This window comes from Phyllobates terribilis, unplaced genomic scaffold, assembly GCF_046119375.1.
Source record: "Phyllobates terribilis strain yellow unplaced genomic scaffold, ASM4611937v1 Scaffold_2__4_contigs__length_985480577, whole genome shotgun sequence".
Taxonomy (NCBI): Eukaryota; Metazoa; Chordata; class Amphibia; order Anura; family Dendrobatidae; genus Phyllobates; species Phyllobates terribilis.
The window spans coordinates 735,062,802-735,086,042 of record NW_027362762.1 but is presented as its reverse complement, the minus strand read 5'-3'; the positions used below and the strand labels follow the sequence as shown (position 1 = coordinate 735,086,042).

Here is a 23,241-nt window from a genome sequence, read left to right as displayed (position 1 = left end):
GGTGAGTATAAATTACTTTTTTTATTTTTAAATAAATGGGTAAAACAGTGTGTACTTTTATTTCAAATAAAGGATTTTATTCAGGCTCTGTGTTTATTTCACAAATTTTACTATGGGGTTATTAATGGGGGAAGCTTCTCTATTACTAATCCCTGGGCTTCAGATCAGCTGCCAATACAAAGCTGACATGAACACCAACCCTATTACCCCACTTGCCACCGCACCAATGCAAGTGGGAAGAGCTAAGGCTAAGCGCCAGATTTGCTGCATCTAATTGATGCGCCATTTCTGGGGCCACTGAGGGCTGATGTTATTAGCATTGGTGGGGGCCAGTATCCATGGCCGCTTATCTGGCTATTAATATCAGCCCAAATCTTTCTGGTTAGTCTTTGCTGGTTAGATTTTATAGGGGGACCCCACGTAAATTTTTTTCTTGGGTTCCCCTGTAAACTAGCCAGTAAAAGCTAATTAAACAGCTGTGGGCTGTTATTAATAGCCAGGGAACATTTTTGGCTAATGGCCCCTTCCCTGGCTAGCAATATCATCTGCCAGTGGGCAGCTTTCCCTCTGATGGTAATGAATAATCGGCGGGAGCCACACCATTTTTTTTTTCATCCTTCATTTTACACAGCATGTACTCCGGGGGTGCTGAATACAACTCCCAGTATTAAACCCTGCTTGCGCTGATCTCAGTGGGAGCAGGGGACAATGATGAGAGCTTCCTTAAGCAGCCGGCTCTGGGATCAGCACAAATTGTAATGGTTTACCAAGGCGCCTGTACGTGTCACACGGATGGTACACGGATGTGTAACACAGACATATGGTTGTCACATGTATGCCACACAGATGTCACATAAGGACATACGGATGGCACCAGTTCTGGTTTTTCTTGTACAAGAATCACCAGGACTTGTGAAGAAGGCCTTACTGTGCACAGGAGATCACTGGGACCGGAAGTTACAGTGACTCTTCGCCACCTGTGCACATCAAAATTGAAGATAGTTCTCACAGAAGGAAAGAACAGAACAGAGGAGCAACAACAGACAGAATGTGCAGGCGTGGGATTTCCGGCCGTGCACATGACATGAAACGTATGTCTGAAGTCAAGGTGGAGGAGAATACATGTCTAATGAAGACAGAAGGCGGTCTTATCTTCTGTACAGCCTACCCCTGATAGCCAGGAAGAATGAAGCTATAAAAGATGATTTTTACTTAACAAGGCCACATTCAGGAGGCATACAGGTATGACTAATTTCACCTGTATACAACCTGTATGCCCATATTAACTCAAAAACCTCAAAAGGGTGACAGATTCCCTTTCATTGTTTACATCTACTGGACCTATCATTAGCTGATCGGTGAGGGTGGTGGGTGTCAGACACCCACCGGTCTGATATTGTTGATTTTTATTGTTCTAATCATATAGAGTGGTATTTAATCCATGGTATTTAATCCATCTATCCGTTTGTGTGCAGTCTGGGTGTGAACAAAGTCATATTCTAGCAAGATTTCTACATGGTAATTAATCCATTGCTGCTGTGTTTTTTGTTTTTTTTTCTTTGGTTCTGTTTTAGGCTATGTGCCCATGTAGCAGATTTGATGCAGTGCGTTTTTGCCTCTCTCTGGCAGAAAAAAACGTATGCAGATTTACATGCTTTTTTTCTGCCAGAGAGAAGCATTTTTTCACCGTTTTCACATGCATTTTCGCATGTGTTTTTTCAAGCACTTTTCCAAGCGATTTTGAGCATCACTTGGAAAATTGCTTGACAAGTTGGTCACACAATATAAATCCATGCAACTGGCATGGATTTATATTGTGTGACCAACTTAGATGCTTTAAATGCTGCATCTATAGTAAAAAAAAAGAATTAAAAAGTTAAAAATAAAAAAAAACTGTATACTCACCTCTCCAGTCTCCTCCCAGCGGCGATCCTCTCTCCTCGGCCTCCCGCGGTGTACTGGAAGGACCTGCGGTGACGTCATTTAGTTAGCTGATGGTCACGCGACCATCACCTGACCGCTGACGTCAGCGGTCGCTTGACCATCAGCTGACTAAATGATGTCACCGCAGGTCCTGCAAGCACACCGCGGGACGCCGAGGAGAGAGGACGCGAGCGGGAGAAGACCGGAGAGGTGAGTGTACAGTTTTTTTTTTATTTTTAACTTTTTTATTTCTTTTTTTCACCGCGTGGTAGCCGGGATGAAGAGGAGTTGTAGTCTCCTCTTCATCCTGGGTACCACACGCACCGCGATTACGCCACAAATTCGCGGCCATTGAATTTAATTGAAAAGCAGCAAATCCACATATACCTGCGGGTTCCTCAATGGCCGCAAATTTGCGGCGTAATCGAGGTAGAAATGGTCATGCTGCATTTTGCAACACAATGCGAATTCGGCGCGCTAATTAGCGCATCATGTGCACAGCACATCCGAATTCACATTGCTTTGCATGGCAGACGGTTTTACAAGTGTTTTCGCTGCGTTTTCGCAGCCGTAAAAACACCACAAAAACGGTACGTGGGCACATAGCCTTAAAGTGTTCAAAGCTATCTATTTCACTGTTTTATGGCCCTCTGTTGTATATTGGTTTGTTTATCCTGCATAGCATTGCCTGCTCTGGCCTTGTTCTTATTGGCTAATTACTCAGTTTGGCCAACTGGTGCTGCATGTTAGCAGGCATTTCAATTCATATATATTCAGCTCTGGCTCAGAATAGCACGTGTGCTAGGTTACGCGTGCAACAGACTTTAACTGCAATAGCTTAAAGTGCTTTTAATAAGCAGTTATACAATGGCAGTTGGACAGGGCAGGAGACAGGTAAGGTGCACAAGATATTCATACAAACATGCTGCTTCTTGGTCAGTTGTATTGCATTATGCATTAGTTATAGCATTCTGCTTCTTACTTGCTTTAACTTCTCACATCTCATTCGCCTTTTAACACATTCTGTGCACTCTCTCCATATCCACCCCTCCCTTCTCCCCTCTCCCATATACAACTCTGAGGCTCTACTGACATTTCTCACCCACTCCAAACCATCCACTACCTCCATACAGCACTCAAAACGTTCATACAAATCATTGCACCACCTGTTCTTTCTCTTTTTTCTCCTTCTAGTCGCTGGCGACATCTCCCCCAACCCTGGGTCTCCCTCCACTAGCATACACTACTCTTCTCCAGCTGCATATAGAAGCCCTGCTAATCTTATTAAAATTCAGTGCATGCCCTCTCCTATTGCTTTCCACTGTGCTCTCTGGAACGCACGGTCTGTGTGTAACAAACTAACTTACATTCACAATTTTTTCCTCTCTAATTCCCTTAACCTTCTGGCTATTACAGAAACCTGGATCCAGCATTCAGACACCGCCGCAGCTGCTGCTCTCTCATTTGGTGGGCTGAAATTTTCACATACCGCCAGACCTGAGAATAGACAGGGTGGAGGTATTGGTTTGCTCCTTTCACCACAATGTGCTTTCCAGGTCATCCCCCCAGTTCCCTCACTTATGTTTCCTTCCTTTGAAGTCCACATTGTCAGACTCTTCAAACCCTTCTCCCTGCGAGTGGCCCTCCAGGCTCCTCCCGCCAGTTCCTGGATCACTTTGCCACCTGGCTTCATTTTCTATCCTGTGACATCCCCACCCTCATCATGGGAGACTTTAACATCCCCATCAATGATCCCCTCTCCCAATCTGCCTCACATCTACTTTCTCTAACCTCCTCATTCGGCCTCTCACAATTTACTAATTCTCCTACGCATGAAGACGGGAATACTCTGGACCTGATTTTCTCCCGTTTATGCTCACTGCATGATTTTACTAACTCCCCTATCCTGCTCTCGGACCACAACCTTCCTTCTTTCTCTGTCAAGAACTGTCTCCTCACCCTGGACACCCCCAATTACCACACTTATAGGAATACACATACTATTAATACCCAGCAGCTTATGGACAATCTACACACATCTTTAGCCCCCATCTCCTCCCTCTCCTGTCCAGACTTAGCATTGTCACACTACAATAATACACTGAGGAGTGCCCTAGATGAAGCAGCACCTTCTACTCGCAGAAAGACCCGACACAGACAGCGACAGCCCTGGCACACGATGCAAACACGCTTTCTTCAGCGTTGCTCAAGGTGTGCTTCATCCACTATAAATTCATGCTCAAAACCTATAACTTTGCCCTTCATCTGGCCAAACAATCCTACTTCACCACCCTCATCACTTCACTGTCCAACAATCCAAAATGACTTTTTGACCTTGAACCTTAAACTCCCTCCTGAAACCTAAAGCACAGGCCCCCATCACCAACCTCAGCGGTGAGGATCTGGCCACTTATTTCCTAGAAAAAATTAACCACATCCATCAGGACATCTCAGCCCAATCTCCTCAGTGCCTGGATCCCCTTACCTGCCACACTTCAAGCTAACTAGCCATCTTTGAACCTGTTACAGAAGAAGAAGTTACCCAGCTCCTCATTTCTTCTCGACCTACAACCTGCAACAGTGACCCCATTCCTTCACATCTCCTGCAGTCTCTCACCGGTGGTCACCACTCACCTGACTAAAATATTTAACCTCTCTCTTTCTTCAGGTATCTTTCCCTCCTCATTTAAACATGCCATCATAACCCCTTTACTTAAAAAGCTATCCCTGGACCAGAACTGCACTTCTAACTACAGACCTGTCTCTAACCTTCCTTTCATCTCTAAACTCCTGGAATGCTTGGTCCACTCCCGTCTAATCCGCTATCTCTCAGATAACTCTCTCCTCGACACTCTACAATCTAGTTTCCCCTCCTTACACTCCACTGAAACTGCCCTCACTAAAGTCTCTAATGATCTACTAACAGCTAAATCCAAAGGTCATGCTCCCTGCTGATTCTCCTGGATCTCTCTGCCGCATTTGACACTGTGGATCACCAGCTCCTCCTCACTATGCTCCGCTCTATAGGCCTCAAGGAAACCATTCATCATTCTCTCCTGGTTCTCCTCCTACCTCTCTGACCGCTTCTTCACTGTATCTTTTACTGGATCCTCTTCCTCTCCTCGTCCCCGTACTATCGGGGTTCCACAGGGCTCAGTCCTAGGCCCCCTCCTCTTCTCTCTATACACTGCCCCTATTGGACAAACAACGAGCAGATTTGGTTTCCAGTATCATCTCTATGCTGACGACACCCAATTATACACTTCTTCCCCTGACATCACCCCTACCCTAATACAAAATACCAAGGATTGTCTGTCTGCTGTTTCTAACATCATGTCCTCCCTCTATCTTAAACTGAATCTCTCTAAAACTGAACTTCTTGTGTTTCTCCCCTCTACTAACCCAACTCTACCTAACATCGAAATTACCTTGGAGGGTTCAACCATAACTCCCAAGCAGCACACTCGCTGCCTTGGGGTCATATTCGACACTAACCTTTCCTTTACTCCCTATATCCGATCACTCACTCGCTCATGTCACCTGCATCTTAAAAACATCTCCAGAATCCGACCTTTTCTCACCTTTGAAACTGCTAAAACCCTTACTGTCGCTCTTATTCACTCTCATCTGAACTACTGCAACTCTCTTCTGATCGGTCTCCCTCTTACCAAACATTCTCCTCTCCAATCCATCCTAAATGTGGCAGCCAGGGTCGTATTTCTGTCCAGCCGCTTCACCGATGCCTCCATCTTGTGCTAGTCATTACACTAGTTGCCAATTCGCTACAGGGTCCAATATATACTCATCACTCTCACCCACAAAGCTCTCCACAGTTCTGCACTGCCTTATATCTCCTCTCTCATCTCTGTCTATCGCCCTACACATGCCCTCCGTTCTACAAATGACCTAAGACTAACATCCCCCATAATCCGAACCTCTCAACTCCATCTCCAAGACTTCTCTCGTGCTGTGCCAGTTCTCTGGAATGCACTACCCCAGGCGATCCGACTGATGCCTTGCCCCCGCGTCTTCAAGCGCGCTTTAAAAACCCATCTCTTTAGATAAGCCTACCACCTCAACTACTCAGTAAGCTAACTTTCCCCTGTCCCCTCCTTCTAAATATTATTCAGAATCTGCTCCCTACTATTCATCTGTCTCCACACCCTCCATGCACAAGATAACTGCACTCGGTACTTGATTATTGCACTTAAACATACTGGCTGATGACCGTATCATGCAGCTTTATATGAAAATCCCTATTTATTATAATTGTCAGACCTGAAATAAAGAGCACTGATCACCTATTGTGTCCCCCTCCATTTCCTTGTAGAATGTAAGCTTGCGAGCAGGGACCTCACTACTAATTTAACTGTTTAAACTGTCTTAAATTGTATTTCATTTATTGTCTGTACATGTCCTCACTTGATTGTAAAGTGCTGCGGAATATGTTGGCGCTATATAAATAAAAAATATTATTATTATTATAGTGGTCAGATCTCTATTTTTTAAATGGAAATGCCCTGCTTCTCCTCTCACAGCCCCTAAGCTGAATAAAACGTTTGCATGAACCCAGTATAACATTGCAATGAGTACAAATTAAGTCAAAAATTGTGCTAAATTAAATATTGCTGCAGCCAGAGAAAGGATTGAGCAACATCTATAAAAACTGACTTCCCTGCTGTGCGTCACCAAGGCCTTAAGTATTTGGTGCCTCAGTTTGAGAAGCACTGACTTACAGCACCTGAACTCCTCCTGGCTGTGTGAAAGGAAATAGTGGATTGAGAGCGCTATCGAACAAAAATAAAAGAAAAGAAATTATAGTATCAGATGTTGAAATAACTTTTAGGGATTGCTCACACGTTGCGTTTTTGCCACATTTTTTGACGCGTTTTTGTCACATAAAATACGTTTTACAGCACCAGCAAACTGAATGAGATTTCTGAAATCTCATTCACATGCTGCTTATTTTTGCCTTGTAGATTTGATCCTTCAAAGTATTTTTTCATATCTGCCGCATGTCATTTCTTTCAGCATTCTTGCAGCGTTTTTGACCCATTCAAATGAATGTGATAAAAATGCAAGTAAAAACGCATAAAAAATGCACACAAAATGGCGCAAAAAATGTGCATATTTTACACAGCATTTTTTTGCCAAATTCTAGTTTTTGCAGCAAAAAAAATCTGCAGCAAAATACTAAACCTGTGCATGTACCATTACAGTTACAGGATGTAATAGCATGAGGTTCAGTGAGGAACTGACTTCCTAAAGAACTCTATAGAGGACTGCCGCTTTCTGTTTTTTTTTAGCACACATTGTGAAAATTTAATTAACACAGATTAAGAAGATATTATTCATTGGAAGTTTGTCTAACATAACCTTCATTGGAAGACTGCAAAGTATGCTGCTTTAAAGCCATACAGCACATATGTCTACCATTGTAAAAAAATGTACCACACAATATATATTTTTTTTACAGTATCCTACTGTATAGAAAAGTACAGCAGACTACACTTTCATATACAGCTCAAAAAAGGTATGCTGATGCAAACCAGTACAGTGTATGCCGGAAGGACAACATTTTGGAATATGCTGGTATATGGGTAGCACGGTGGCTCAGTGGCTAGCACTGTTTGCAGCGGGTGTAAATCCCACCAAGGACAACATCTGCAAGGAGTTTATATGTTCTCCCCGTGTTTGCGCGGGTTTCCTCCAGGTTCTCTGGTTTCCTCCCACATTCCAAAGACATACTGATAGGGAATGTAGATTGTGAGCCCCAATGGGGACAGCGATAATAATGTCTGTAAAGCGCTGCAGAATATGATGAAGCTACATAAGTGAGCATAATAATAATATATGGAACCTTTGAAAATGCTAAGTGTGTAAGCCATGATGTGTAAGGCTTTCCAAGCATAATGAAAACACGAGGTTGAACAGAGCCTAAGCAGATGTATCCAGAAGCCAAAGTCTCTTTTTCCAAACATAGTTTCACAGAGTATTTTTGCATTATGTTCATGCACTGATGGAGGGCTCAGAAGGAACAAATTATAACTAAGGTCCTTGAAATTTCAGTTATTCAACACATGTATGTAATGACATTTTTGCAATTTCACTGTTCACTGTCAGTTGTCCAGTCACATACACATATACATATATATATATATATATACCAGAGAAACCTGACCGGCACCTCCTAGTGTGAACTGGTGCCAGCTGGCGTAACTATAAAATATATCAAAAGAATGCAGCGGCACTCCATATGGCCAAGATATGTCTTAACAATGAAAATAATGAAAATATTAGATCTAAACTGTTTTGCTTAGCAACAAGTACTTACAAACAATGAAGGTTTTTAGCGCATAAATTGGCCAATTCATGTGTGCCCATCAACCACGGCAAGGTAGCCTCCCCCATATGGCTAACTACTCTGCCTAACATGCCACTTTTGGGCTACAAGCCTACAACTAAACGGACAAACATGTCTTCTTCTGGGCTAAAAACACCTACTTTTAAAGGGCAAGCAGAGCTGTTTATACAACACCTGCTGGTTAATGGGAGGAGTGCAGAATCAGGCAAGAGGCAGTTACACCCCCTTATAGTAATACAAACCAGAGAAACCTGACCAGCACCTCCTAGTGTGAACTGGTGCCAGCTGCCGTAACTATAAAATATATCAAAAGAATTCAGTATAAACAGCTCTGCTTGCCCTTTAAATGTAGGTGTTTTTAACCCAGAAGAAGACATGTTTGTCTGTTTAGTTGTAGGCTTGTAGCTCAAAAGTGACTTGTTAGGCAGAGTAGTTACCCATCAGGGGGAGGTTACCTTGCCGTGGTTGATGGGCACACATGAATTGGCCAATTTATGCGCTAAAAACCTTCATTGTTTGTAAGTACTTGTTGATAAGCAAAACAGTTTAGATCTAATATTTTCATTATTTTCATTGTTAAGACGTATCTTGGCCATATGGAGTGCTGCTGCATTCTTTTGAGATATATATATATATATATATATATATATATATATATATATATATACACAGTACAGACCAAAAGTTTGGACACACCTTCTCATTTAAAGATTTTTCTGTATTTTCATGACTATGAACATTGTACATTCACACTGAAGGCATCAAAACTATGAATTAACACATGTGGAATTATATACTTAACAAAAAAGTGTGAAACAACTGAAAATATGTCTTATATTCTAGGTTCTTCAAAGAAGCCACCTTTTGCTTTGAAGACTGCTTTTCACACTCTTGGCATTCTCTTGATGAGCTTCAAGAGATAGTCACCGGAAATGGTTTTCACTTCACAGGTGTGCCCTGTCAGGTTTAGTAAGTGGGATTTCTTGTCTTATAAATGGGGTTGGGACCATCAGTTGTGTTGTGCAGAAGTTTGGTGGATACATAGCTGATAGTCCTACTGAATAGACTGTTAGAATTTGTATTATGGCAAGAAAAAAGCAGCTAAGTAAAGAAAAACGAGTGGCCATCATTACTATAAGAAATGAAGGTCAGTCAGTGCGAAAAATTGGGCAAACTTTGAAAGTGTCCCCAAGTGCACTTGCAAAAACCATCAAGCGCTACAAAGAAACTGACTCGCATGAGGACCACCCCAGGAAAGGAAGACCAAGAGTCACTTCTGCTTCTGAGAATAAGTTTATCCGAGTCACCGGCCTCAGAAATCGCAGGTTAACAGCAGCTCAGATTAGAGACCAGGTCAATGCCACACAGAGTTCTTGCTGCAGACACATCTCTACAACAACTGTTAAGAGGAGACTTTGTGCAGCAGGCCTTCATGGTAAAATAGCTGCTAGGAAACCACTGCTAAGGACAGGCAACAAGCAGAAGAGACTTGTTTGGGCTAAAGAACACAAGGAATGGACATTAGACCAGTGGAAATCTGTGCTTTGGTCTGATAAGTCCAAATTTGAGATCTTTGGTTCCAACCACCGTGTCTTTGTGCGACGCAGAAAAAGTGAACGAATGGACTCAACATGCCTGGTTCCCACCGTGAAGCATGGAGGAGGAGGTGTGATGGTGTGGGGGTGCTTTGCTGCTGACACTGTTGGGGATTTATTCAAAATTGAAGGCATATTGAACCAGCATGGCTACCACAGCATCTTACAGCGGCATGTTATTCCATCCGGTTTGCATTTAGTTGGACCATCATTTATTTTTCAACAGGACAATGACCCCAAACATACCTCCAGGCTGTGTAAGGGCTATTTGACCAAGTAGGAGAGTGATGGGGTGCTACGCCAGATGACCTGGCCTCCACAGTCACCAGACCTGAACCCAATCGAGATGGTTTGGGGTGAGCTGGACCGCAGAGTGAAGGCAAAAGGGCCAACAAGTGCTAAGCATCTCTGGGAACTCCTTCAAGATTGTTGGAAGACCATTTCTGGTGACTACCTCTTGAAGCTCATCAAGAGAATGTCAAGAGTATTCAAAGCTGTCATCAAAGCAAAAGGTGGCTACTTTGAAGAACCTAGAATGTAAGACATATTTTCAGTTGTTTCACACTTTTTTGTTAAGTATATAATTCCACATGTGTTAAGTCATAGTTTTGATGTCTTCAGTGTGAATGTGCAATTTTCAAAGTCATGAAAATACAGAAAAAATCTTTAAATGAGAAGGTGTGTCCAAACTTTTGGTCTGTATTGTAGATCACTCTGTTTGTAATGACTCTATATAATATGAGTTTCACTTTTTGTATTGAAGAACTGAAATAAATTAACTTTTTGATGGTATTCTAATTTTGTGAGATGCACCTTTATATATATTGTGAGGCAGTGACCGGGATCGTACACAAGGGACGGTATATATGCCCCAGAATGTGTACAGAGACCTATTAAATCCATTGGAGTACATTGCAGTCACAAACTCACCTGCGGCTGCAATGCAGGAATGAAGGTGAGCATTGACCTGGTCAGGCTATCTGGCTAAGGCAGATTAGTAAAATCCGGCAGGGCCTTCATTTCTTGGGGGAGGCTACAGGAAGGCAGTGGGGCGGCCTCCACCTTCCAACCCAGGTTTTCCAGTGGCTCTTGCCACAGGTCCTTTAAAAACCCTGCATTAAGGAGTAGCGTTGGTCAGTGTTGGGACCTGCTAGGAGCATAGCAGGAAAGCTCGGTGGGCCTGTGTGTAGCTGAACCCACGCCTGGGAAGGCTCTGCACCCGTCAGGCTCTGAGCGGCCCGGCGCGGCCGTTGCCTACGGCAACCGTTGTTTAAGGTCTCATGTTAACCCGGCTGCGAACCGGAGGACTTTTCTGTTTACTGAGTTGCTGAATAAAGCTGTTTATGTTGGACTTGCTTGGGTCACTGCCTCAGTTACTGCACGGTGTGAACACCGCCGCCTTACAATATATTTGTTTCATTGCAGCCATTTGGTAAATTCTAGAAAGTTCACTTTTTTTCTCATTAAAATACACTCTGCACCCCATCTTGACTGAAAAAAACAATAAATGTAGACATTTTTACAAATTTATTAAAAAAGAAAAACTGAAATATCACATGGTCATAAGTATTCAGACCCTTTGCTCAGTATTGAGTAGAAGCATCCTTTTGAGCTAGTGCAGCCATGAGTCTTCTTGGGAATGATACAAGTTTTTCACACCTGGATTTGGGGATCCTCTGCCATTCTTCCTAGCAGATCCTCTCCAGTTCCGTCAGGTTGGATGGTGAACGTTGGTGGACAGCCATTTCCAGGTCTCTCCAGAGATTCTCACTTGGGTTTAGGTCAAGGCTCTGGCTGGGCCAGTCAAGAATGGTCACAGAGTTGTTCTGAAGCCACTCCTTTGTTATTTTAGCTGTGTGCTTAGGGTCATTGTCTTGTTGGAAGGTGAAATTTCGGCCAAGTCTGAGGTCCAGAGCACTCTGGAAGAGGTTTTCATCCAGGAAATCTCTGTACTTGGCCGCATTTTATGTTTCCTTCAATTGTAACCAGTCGCCCTGTCCCTGCAGCTGAAAAACACCCCCATAGCATGATGCTGCCACCACCATGTTTCACTGTTGGGATTGTATTGGGCAGGTGATGAGCAGTGCCTGGTTTTCTCCACACATGCCACTTAGAATTATCACCAAAATGTTCTATCTTCATCTCATCAGACCAGAGAATCTTATTTCTCATAGTCTGGGAGTCCTTCATGTGTTTTTGAGCAAACTCTATGCGGGCTTTCATATGTCTTGCACTGAGGAGAGGCTTCTGTTAGGCCACTCTGCCATAAAGGCCCGACTGGTGAAGGGCTGCAGTGATAGTTGGCTTTGTGGAACTTTCTCCCATCTCCCTACTGCATCTCTGGAGCTCAGCCACAGTGATCTTTGGGTTCTTCTTTACCTCTCTCACCAAGGCTCCTCTCCCACGATTGCTCAGTTTGGCTGGACGGCCAGGTCTAGGAAGACTTCTGGTGGTCCCAAACTTCTTCCATTTAAGGATTATGGAGGCCACTGTGCTCTTAGGAACCTTGAGTAATGCAGAAATTCTGTAACCTTGGCAAGATCTGTGCCTTGCCACAATTCTGTCTCTGAGTTCCTTGGGCAGTTCCTTTGAGCTCATAATTCTCATTTGGTCTGACATGCACTGTGAGCTGTGAGGTCTTATATAGACAGGTGTGTACCTTTCCAAATCAAGTCCTATCAGTTTAATTAAACACAGTTGGACTCCAATGAAGGAGTAGAACCATCTCAAGGAGGATCACAAGGAAATGGACAGCATGTGACTTAAATATGAGTGTCTGAGCAAAGGGTCTGAATACTTACGACCATGTGATATTTCAGTTTTTCTTTTTTAATACATTTGCAAAAATTTCTACATTTCTGCTTTTTTCAGTCAAGATGGGGCGCAGAGTGTACTTTAATGAGAAAAAAAATGAACTTTTTAGAATTTACCAAATGGCTGCAATGAAACAAAGAGTGAAAAATTTAAAGGGGTCTGAATACTTTCCGTACCCACTGCACATAGATATACATAGATATATTATACATGGACACATACAATGACACACACTAACAAACAAGCCAATAGCAGCACCAACTTAATATTCTTCAAGAGCCAACAATTTTACTACATTGTGCCTTTAGAATATAACCAGTGATTTGCTTTCTCCGCTATCAGACGAGATAATCTTGTATTTATTCAGTACAATGACTAAACCCGCTTTTATATGTCAGTGACATTTTGGCCACTATGTGGCGCTGTTTCTGCATGCAATTTTTTCTTTGCCGAAATTATTCCGACCTTTTTTGCATTCAGATATTTTACAGAACATTTTTAGCGTTAGCTCCTCTCTAAATAGTCACAAATGTTACATGTCACTTCTAAAATAAACGAGCACATATATGTTTTTGTAAATATTTATTACTCTTAATAATCAAATACATAAAATTGTCTCAAATGATATACATGTATCTACTTTCTTTACAGGAACTTTACAGTAATTTTGACATTTTCAGTTAAATAGGTTGTAACAATAACTGCATATGAACATAAGGCCTCCGTCATTGTACACAACAAAAGGAGCGGGAAAATTTGTACAGTAGTAAATTCCATAATGCTACATCTGCAATATATGCTACGCCATGCTCTGTGGCATTGTCTCCAGAAAACTTTAATGCTTGAAGGCCACATTAAGCAATACATATCATTCAATATCAGCTCCTTCATTGTATAAAGAAAACTCCATTCATTACGTCATTTATATCGCGGTTACCCCTGTAGGAGACCAGTGATGATCAGGCTTGTAAAACGTACAATAGATATATTCCTTATTTCATCTATCTTAATATCACATAGGTCACAATATTATACATCATTTCAAACTGACTTCTAAAAATAAAGCTGAGTACAGCTTGTCCTACCCTTTGCAATGCTAAAAACCAACAGCAAACGCCCATAGACTTGAATGGGTACCCATTACTTCATTACATGTATGGGTAATTTTGATCCATGATTCAGATCAAAAATGGTCAGGTCTCTGTGCTTTTTTTTTTGCAGACACACAATCCACAAACAAAACACATATAAGTAGCTGCATAGATGATAATGGATACTTGTTCTAACCGTGGACAGAACACGTACATGAAAAACAGACATCTCAAAGACGCCTATAGAGTATCCATGGGATAGGTCATCTATATGAGATTGGTAGAGCAAATAACAGCTGATCAGTGGAGGTGCCAGGTGTTGGATGCCCACCAATCTCCTTTTGATGGTGGATAGGTTATCAATATGGTATGACCTGACAACCCCTTTAAAAGTCTGAGAAAATATGGGTTGAGACTGAAACCCGGTGACAGAGGTGCACCACGCTTCAGTTCAGTTTTAAAGCAGAGTATTTTTTTTAGATTTAAAGCGATTGTCCACCCTGGACCTGGAAACTGCCAATGCATTTCTCATTTATGGTCATCCTAGCTGGTGCCTTGTGTTTGCCTACCGCTTCCTCTTCTGCTCAGCTCAGTATTTTGTTCCTCCTGCTTTCAAGACTGCTTCGGCGGTGGCATGAGGAGTACAGTGTTGAGTCTAATGACTTTTTTGAGGCCGGGATATACGGTTTAGACTCAATACTGTACTCCTCATGTCACTGTAGTGGCATTTTTGGAAGAAGGAGGAACAGAATTCTGAGGAGTCAAAGCAGGGTCCCAGGTAGGGTGACTATACAGGAGAAATGTATAGTCACTTTTCAGTCCCATTGTTGAAGGTCACTATAAAGCATATAAGGGAAGTGCTGGATAAGCATTTCCATGAATCCTTGGCAAAACTGTAGCTTTATTGGGGACTTTTAAGCCCAATAACCTTTGTATTCTAGTATATTGCATAGCTTTATACAAAGCACTTTGCTTATTTTACATAGCTTGGTTACAGAAACAGGCAGATTGTCCAAGCTGACAGGTATGTAACGGTCCCTGTTGGTAGGTAGCACTTTCATCCAGATTGGAAGAAGAAGGCACAATGCAGATGATCACAACATATCTCTAGAATTACGGATAGCACAACAGAGGACCATGCTGAAGATCATTCCAAATATCTGTAAAAAAATACCAAAAGGTAAAAGTTAATCACTGTATGTAATTAATGGAAAAAAATACAATATAGTAAAATAAAAGATTTGATGGAAATCTAAATTTAATGTTGACATGTTATTAGGACGTGTCCTGACATATCGTGTTAGGTGCACACTCTGATGACAAGGGAAATGAGAACACCCAGCTGTCAATTTTGTTACACATTTTAGAAGGAGTAGAGGAACAGAGTTCTAAAAAAAATGGATATTTCATGGGATATACAAGTACAAGATAAAACAGACATGGTAGAATAACTTGATAGATCACCTATAAAAATGCCAGTATACTGTAGGTTCTGCAAAGGTTGTCTTATTTTTCCCTTCTGTATTGAAAATTTTGCAAAGGATTTTGAAGGATTTTACAATTCTGAGTCAGAACTTTAGAAAAGCAGGGGGATAACTTTTTTTTTAGTTGTAATGACAGCAACAAAACTGATTAAATGTGGCTGAATAAGAATTATTAACAACCTGACAGAGAAGGGAAAATCTTGGAACTTGTTCACAATTAACACATTTTATTTTATTTTATCGTTGATTTGAAATATCAAACCCTGGACTTTAAATGTCGTTTGCATTTCTCCATTTCACAAATCAATAGTCTTCTTTTTGTTGTCTAGACAGGATACAGGTCTCACTGCTGCAGAAGACTTCATATTACAACAAAAATGAATCATAACCACACAGATGATAGTCAGTTTTATTGCTTAGTGGTATTTGTGGTTTTAGAACTGAGCAATATCCAAGAACTGAGAAAAGGGATGGAATAAGACATTTTTACTGTATTAGACAAGCTTTGTACTACTAAGGTAACCAAGGGCAGACATGACCAGCTTATTTGAGTATAGGAGCGGGACCAGCCATTAAACTCAGTTAATAAAAGCTAATCTGCACCCCCTCCATCTCACACTTGTTTCGCTGGTAACCTGCTTCCTCAGAGGTTTACGTGGCCTATAGCCGAGAGACAAATGTTCTAAAACCACTCTACATGTAGAATAAATCTACTAAATACCATAGTGATAAGAGGCGTACAGACTATAAAAAAGTTTTACATACAGTGAGGAGGAATTTCTGATTTTAGAAATATCAGAAGTTTTGTAACATTTTAACCTGAATAATAAAAATTACATCTTATTAAAATAAAGTTAATAAAAAAAGATGGTAGCACTATGTGAGTAACACCAAATGCCTTAATGTATGGGGCAAGGATAAAACATGCAAAGGAGCTCTGCTGCAATGTTCTTGGCCGTACCAAGCCGATAAAGCCATTAGATGTTATGGACAATACTGACCGTGGCATCTACTGGTTGGACAGGTGGATTAGGTTCCCTATATTACCCAATTGATACTAGTGCAATCGGGCTAAAGGATTGGCATGGTAGCTGAGGGCCTAACAAAGGCCCCAGATCTACTATAAGTCTAACCCTTCCAGTATTATATGTACTGTAGTGCTCTTTACTTGTATCAGGTAGAGGCAGCTCCATTTTAGTTTTGTTTCCTTGCATTATGTATGATGCACATGACTCTAAAGTAGCTCCTATTTCGAATATAGAAAGCCACAATTCTGTATTATTTTGAGCTGACATTTCGTAATTTGAGAGTGCGCTGTATGAAAAAAGTACTACAAGGTGTCCCTAAAGTCTGGACACATAGGACGCATAGGCAAAAATACATATTTTCAAGAAATTAAATTTATTAACAACATGTTATTCCATTGGAATATTAAATAACTTCTAAAGTTGATTTCCATAATTTGCGATGCAAAGGTTGATGTGCTTTGCAAAATTATATTATAGTTAATTCAATTAATTAAAATTATAGTTAATAAGAATTCCCACGAGTCCAGACTATAGGGACACCTTATACAGTACGTCATTTTTCAATATTTAAAGGAATGAATCAAACTGAAAATGTAATCAAATCATCAGGATGCATTTCTAGAACAGGAGGAGCTGAGTAGATTGATACATTATTTTGTAGTATAAGCTGTGTTTTATTCATTTATATCTCTGCTGATTCTGGGCTTTTCACTCATTTGGGCGGTCCTACTCAGTGACTGACAGCTATGACTGCATGCTCACTTATTTAAGAAAGAATGATCTATAATAAAAGTATAGCACTATTTAACCCATACAGTGAACATGGTAAAAAAAAATGTAAAAAAAAAATGGCAAAAACTGTGTTTTTTTCATCATACTATTAAACAAAAACGAATCATATACAATTTGCAAGAACCATGCATATAAGTAGGGACCATCGTCCATGAGGCAAATTCCCAAATGAATGGAGACCAGAAATAGAGAAAAAAGGGGAATCTAACTGCAATAGTTGGAATACCAATAAATAAGTATTCCACTTAGTTAATATTTAAAAAGTATACATTTTATTAATAAATTTTAAAAAGGTTTAGACATTAAAAGTGACATAAAATAGTACAAAACGTAATACCCAGACTCAGGCAATTAGTGTAGACACAAGTTGTGACAAAACATACAGGTTAATATCACACCACAGGAATATAGTTCTTATGTATATACATATGTGTGTGCCCACCAATGTGTCAGGTAACTCCTCTCACCACCCTAGTAAAAGGCAGTCTTTTAAGCCCTTCAATGATCCTCCTCAGTAACAGTAAAGAAAAAAGTCGAATACAGCCTATATAATGGAGGTATCAAACGGATTTGAGGAATTATTCAATGGCACAAACATGAGGCAGTAATAGACGTATTGAGGCCGACTTCAAAATGGCCGCCATGGTCACCACCCATCTGGAAAAGTTTTCCCCCTCCCATATACTAATGTGCCACAAACAGGAAGTTGATATCACCAACCATTCCCATTTAATTTAGGTGTATCCATATAAATGGCCCACCCTGTACATTGCACCAAGCCACAGGTACCTGTAGGCTTTGGAAGATAACTGTACATGTGTGGTGTTGCCCACTTTTGTATTTGAGGGACAATAGGAATTGTTGATATATCTATTCAATAAATTCTCCATTGTAGCAAAAATATTCAAATGTCTGTAGTGTATAACGGCTTTGAAAGTTTTACTGGAACCGGTGAACCAAAACTTAAAAAATACCCAGATTGTAATTGCCAGTGATAATAAATTATCTCAAGTCTAATTTCGATTCTCCATCTTTCACCATTATGCAACTTTCAAACCTGTGGTTTGCCTGCAGTGACATATCGGCCCCCTTATGTGAATTTTATTCCTTTACCTCTTTCCCCCACTACATTAATCCACTACTCCATGGTTGTATAACCCGCTTAGCGGCTTCCACGGTGAGCCCATCAGTGATACATTGCCATTGCAGCTGATAGCTAAGAAAAGCCTGCTCTGTAGGATGATTTAATATACTGAATCAGAGTTACAATGACAGATATAATACACGTTAATACAGATTATTATTGATGATGAACTAAGCATTGAAATAAAGTTTGCAGAAAAAAATAGTTATTTAATGAATATAAAAAGACCTTTTCTTGGCCATCCAAAATGTTTTATTCTCAAACAATACCTATAAAAAACTGCTGTAGACATAATTGATATCATCACATCTGTATTGACAGTAAAAGCTGCAGCACCCACTTTGACAATACAATATATGGAAGGATAAGTTAGAACTGCTCTTCTCTTTGAGAGTGTCTCTCTCTTGTAGCTTATAAAGGATAGTAGTTCTAAACAGGGGGCCACCTTTTATGACATCCATATGCTCTAAAGGGTTAGTGTGACGCCCAGCTGCGCTTGGTATCACAGATCCTAGAAGAGTGCATTGATGGATTCCTCCACAAGAGGCCCCCATAACCATTCACACATCTCCACCTTCCACCTCAGACCAGCAGAGGGAGCCCGTTAGGGATATAAATAGGGAAGGTGGAGCCAGGCAGTTCAGTTCCTGCAGGAGATGAGACACAGAAACAGGTCAGTCTGCAGTGGAGCTCAGTGATTCAGCAGTTCCTCTGGAGAGTTCAGTTAGTATACATCTGAATACAGAGTCGAGCTCAGTGGAGTCGTAGCTCAGAATAGTGAGCATAAAATCGGTGAAGCGCGGCAAGCTGCCATTAGTGTGTATAGCCTAGTGAGGGCCCGAGTAGGCCGAAGGCGAGTGGAGAGTTAGTGCATAGGGGGCAGAGGAGCTTACCCAGCTCACCCCGAATCATTTACTGGACACCAGGTCCGAAGCTTACCGGGATCTCTATGACCCAGTAAGGCATAACCGGAATCCCTGGAGAACTACAAGTCCCAGGATCACTAAAGTGCTGATACGTAACAGAGCCGGGAAACACATAGGCCCCGCAAGCTGAGGAGCGTGTATGCCAAGAGAAGGCCCTACCACAAGGTCAGCCAGCGCAGGACAGAGACAAAGTTAGGCCTAGCTCCAGGCAGGTCAGAAACTTACTACACAGAGGCAAGAAACAGGAGGCCCTACGCCCGCTCATTGGGGAGGATCCTGACATGCACCCTTCACCCTACATTGCACCGGGATGTGCCTGAATTTCCACCAGTAAAAGGTACTGAAGTGACTATCGTGTCCGTCCCTGTTCTTGCTCTGACCCGGCTGGGTCTCGCCTGTCCTGCATCCCCCTTTCCGTAAGCTGCCCTGAGGTCTAGCTCCACCTGTGGGGAGCGATACCATCTAAGCTGCCTTATCACCGGCCTCAGTGGACAGCCGCAGCGCTTGTGAATCTCACCAGAAACCACAGGTGGCGTCACGAACCTTAATAAAACTTATAAACAAATGAATCCCTTTTTTAAAAGCTGACCCCAGAGTACGGGCCCGGGAACCGACCACCGCGACATCCCCAAGGTCAGGCAAAAAGGCCCGGGTACCGAGTCATCCCCATTCACCCTGGGCGAGTCATTAGATAGTAAGGGGCTCTCTACAAGAGACACCTTTATCTATGTAGCGGTTGTTAAAAACTCTCAACCTAGTCATTTCTATCTTGTACAGGTGGTGTTCTAATAAAAAAATAATTTTACTCATGCTGCCAGCTAGACCAAAGATCTAAAGAAAACTAAGCATGTGAAGACCCTTTGGTCTTGATCACTTCAAAAGACACATAGCTCTGCTAAGACTCAGGAACTTCTCAAAAGTTCAAGATCAGCCAATACAACAAATCACACCCCATTCTTAGCAGCCATTCCGGATCGGAAAATAGTACCAACAGTATAGTTGGTATACAGTCTACACACCCGTCTGTTAAAATATTAGTTCTTTGCCATGTAAAAAAAATCATCATAAAAAGAATAATTTCAGACCTTTTCCACCTTTAAGGTCCCCCATAATCTGTACAATTCAATTGAAAAATTAACCTGAAATCTTTTCGGGTGGAAAAAATACAAATAAAAAACTAAAATAATGTGGTTGCATAAACATGAACAAACTAATACTTTATTGAAGTACCCTTCGAATTTATGGCAGTATTCAGTCTTTTTGGGTAGCAGTCTGTCAGCATAGCACATCTAGAATTGGCAATCTTTGATTTGGAGTTATACTTAGGGCCACGCTTGGGTTAAATGGTGAAATTCCTCTTCATCTTTGGCTTTTTAGCAGAAGCCTGAAGGTTTTGTTGCAAAATTGACTGCTATACTACTATACTATAAGCATTCATAATTCCCTCCACCTTGAGTAAAGCCTGAGTTGCAGCTGACGAAAAACCTCCCCAAAGCATAATGCTGCCTCCACCATGCTTCACTGTGGATATGGTGTTCTTTTGGTGGTGAGCAGTGTTAGCTTTGCGTCAAACATAACTTTCGGCAGTATGGCCAAAAAGGTTCAACCTTGGTCTCATCAGTCCATAACATGTTTTCCTACATACTTTTAACAGACTTGATATAAGTTTTGACGTGATTTCATGCTGCTATAAGCCACTTGGCAACCTCTTAGACAATTTTTCATCTTGTCTTTTTATCAATTTTTGATGGACATCCTATTCTAGGAAATTACACTATAGTGCCAAATTTAAGCCACTTCTTGATGACCATCTTCATAGTGTTCCATGGTACATCTAATGCCTTGAAAATGTATTTGTACTTTGTTGAAAAATTTCAACATGAGATCCCTTTGCTGTGTTGTAAACTGTCTACAGATCATGGCTTTTGCAAAGTGCAACTAAGAAAAATGTCAGGAAAATCCTACTAGAGCTAAAAGTTATATGGAGTTAATCAGAATCATTCTACATGATGCAGCTGCTTACTGACTACTATTTAACAAGTTTAAATTGGATTGGCTACTTCTGAACAGAACCATATCTCCAATTATAGGAGTAATATTTTACTTTTGTTGTTTTTATTTCCCACCATCAAAATGAGTTTTCTTAATGGATTTAAGGATGACATTAAAGGTGGAAAAAGTTCTGAAATGATCCTTATTCGTATGAGTTTTTTACATGACAAAAACCTGGCATTTAACAGGGATGTGTAGACTTCTTATATCCACTTCATCTTTTCATGTGTTATTAATACAGCAAGAACAACTAAGAAACTAGGTAGAGTTGGAAATTAAACAGAAATAAAAATGCCCATACTCAGTCAGTTGGAAATTTAGATGAGTTGATGTTATTTTAGTGGACCCATCAGCCTACATACACCATGTGGAGCAAGCTACAATACTTTGTAATTTTGACAATGAGTCAGTTCTAAATATGTAGACAATAAATTGTGCAAGTGATATACATCAGCCAACGGGTTCACTAAGTGAGTAACAAAGCCTATTTAAGTAAGAAATTATATTCATTGTTGACTGGAAATTAGAAGTTATTATCATTTTAACTGGAACTGGACTTATGGTAGATAATAATGCCAAATTGGGAACCAAGCAAATGAATCACTTTATATTAAAAATATTGCATCAATAAATTAAGTAAAATCTCAGTCTATGGCATTCAGGTACTTTTTCTGCTTGATCCATGTAATCAGAAACATTAGGTGTTGAGGTCTGAGCTTTGTGGTTATGTTCTGGGGACTCCAACAGCTTCTAGGTTTGATAAGTTCTTGATCTACACAGCAGTGTGCTTAGAGTTGTATAATGGGTTTAAATGTGGTTTATAACAGGATTCCTGATGCCTTTGTTAAAAAAAAACCTGATTCCATCATTGCAAATGTCCAACTTTAGTTTTAGTTTACCGTTTAGTTTCTTGTCTTGTTTCTTTATTGGTATCTACAACTATTTTTCAACACCATAATGTTCAGTGTTTCCTCTTAGAATAATTTTAAGTGTTTTAGACCTATCTCTCTATAATGTAGGTGTTGGTTTTCTGAAAATAAAAATATTGGGTGAAAATAATGTTATCATACCACTCCCCGCTTGATTGTCTATCAAGCTCCAGACTTCTCTAATATTAATGTTCTTACTTTCATGGAGTCCAGAATCCTGTCTGCTTCTGATTAGGCACTATCTTTGTAGACTTCAATCTACTTTATCTTTTTATCCATCTGTGCTATGCTATAAATCTCATGATGCCTTAGCATACTACTAAAGTAGTTGGGCTAGTACAATCTATATGTCCTTAGAGGACATTTTGAGCATCCTTTCTAAAAAAAAATAAGAGATTTTACAGGCCTAATTTTTGGGCCACAAGAAACGTTTGGAGGCCGTCATCAATGCCAAAGGGTGTGCAACCAAGTATTGATTATTGGTGCCTTTATTGCTGCACATACTGTTTATTCTGTTTCTTCTTTGAAATTGCAACATGGAAGTTGAAAAACAATGTTTTATTGTTGTATTACTTTGAACCACTAAATAAAAAATCCTGAGGATATAACTTTGGTACATTTCTATTTATTCCTGAAGATATTGTACAGTCTATGAAAAAAATTAAGGGGTGCCAATAAAGGTGAGCAGCACTGTATCACCTGACACTTGGCATGGGTGTAAAAAGTGGGCTAAATTCACTTCATTTTGGATGCTGGGCAATTTGAGCCATTGAATTTTGCAGTCAATGGAAAGTGTTGTATCTAATTGGTCAGACAGTAGGAATGGGCCTAATTGTCATCCCATTAGTCTCCTGCCATCACAATGTCATGCCAATGGGTTGCCAAAATAGACACAGCTGACACTGGGAAAGTTGTGCTGCAGTTTAGTAATGATAACGTTCTGAGATTTGTGCTGACACTGAGAAAGCTGAGTTACAGTTTAGTGATAACACGATATACGACTGGGAAAGCTGCATTGCAGTTAAATGATTATATCAGCCCGGCTGCAGTCTCGGTGCATATCATCACTGATCAGTAACTTAGTTTTACCAATGTCAGC

At 40.8% G+C, this 23,241-nt stretch overlaps 1 protein-coding gene across 2 annotated transcripts in view; it reads right to left on the bottom strand.

Moving 5' to 3' along the window:
- Positions 1-14,064: 14,064 nt before the first annotated feature.
- Positions 14,065-23,241, bottom strand: part of LOC141227055 (tetraspanin-2-like) — a 255,304-nt gene continuing 246,127 nt past the window's right edge. For both annotated transcript variants that reach the window (XM_073667198.1, XM_073667199.1), the window contains exon 8: positions 14,065-14,947. In XM_073667198.1, coding sequence (XP_073523299.1) covers positions 14,882-14,947 — 66 coding nt within the window. In that variant the 3' untranslated portion in view covers positions 14,065-14,881. The remainder of the gene's footprint in view (positions 14,948-23,241) is intronic.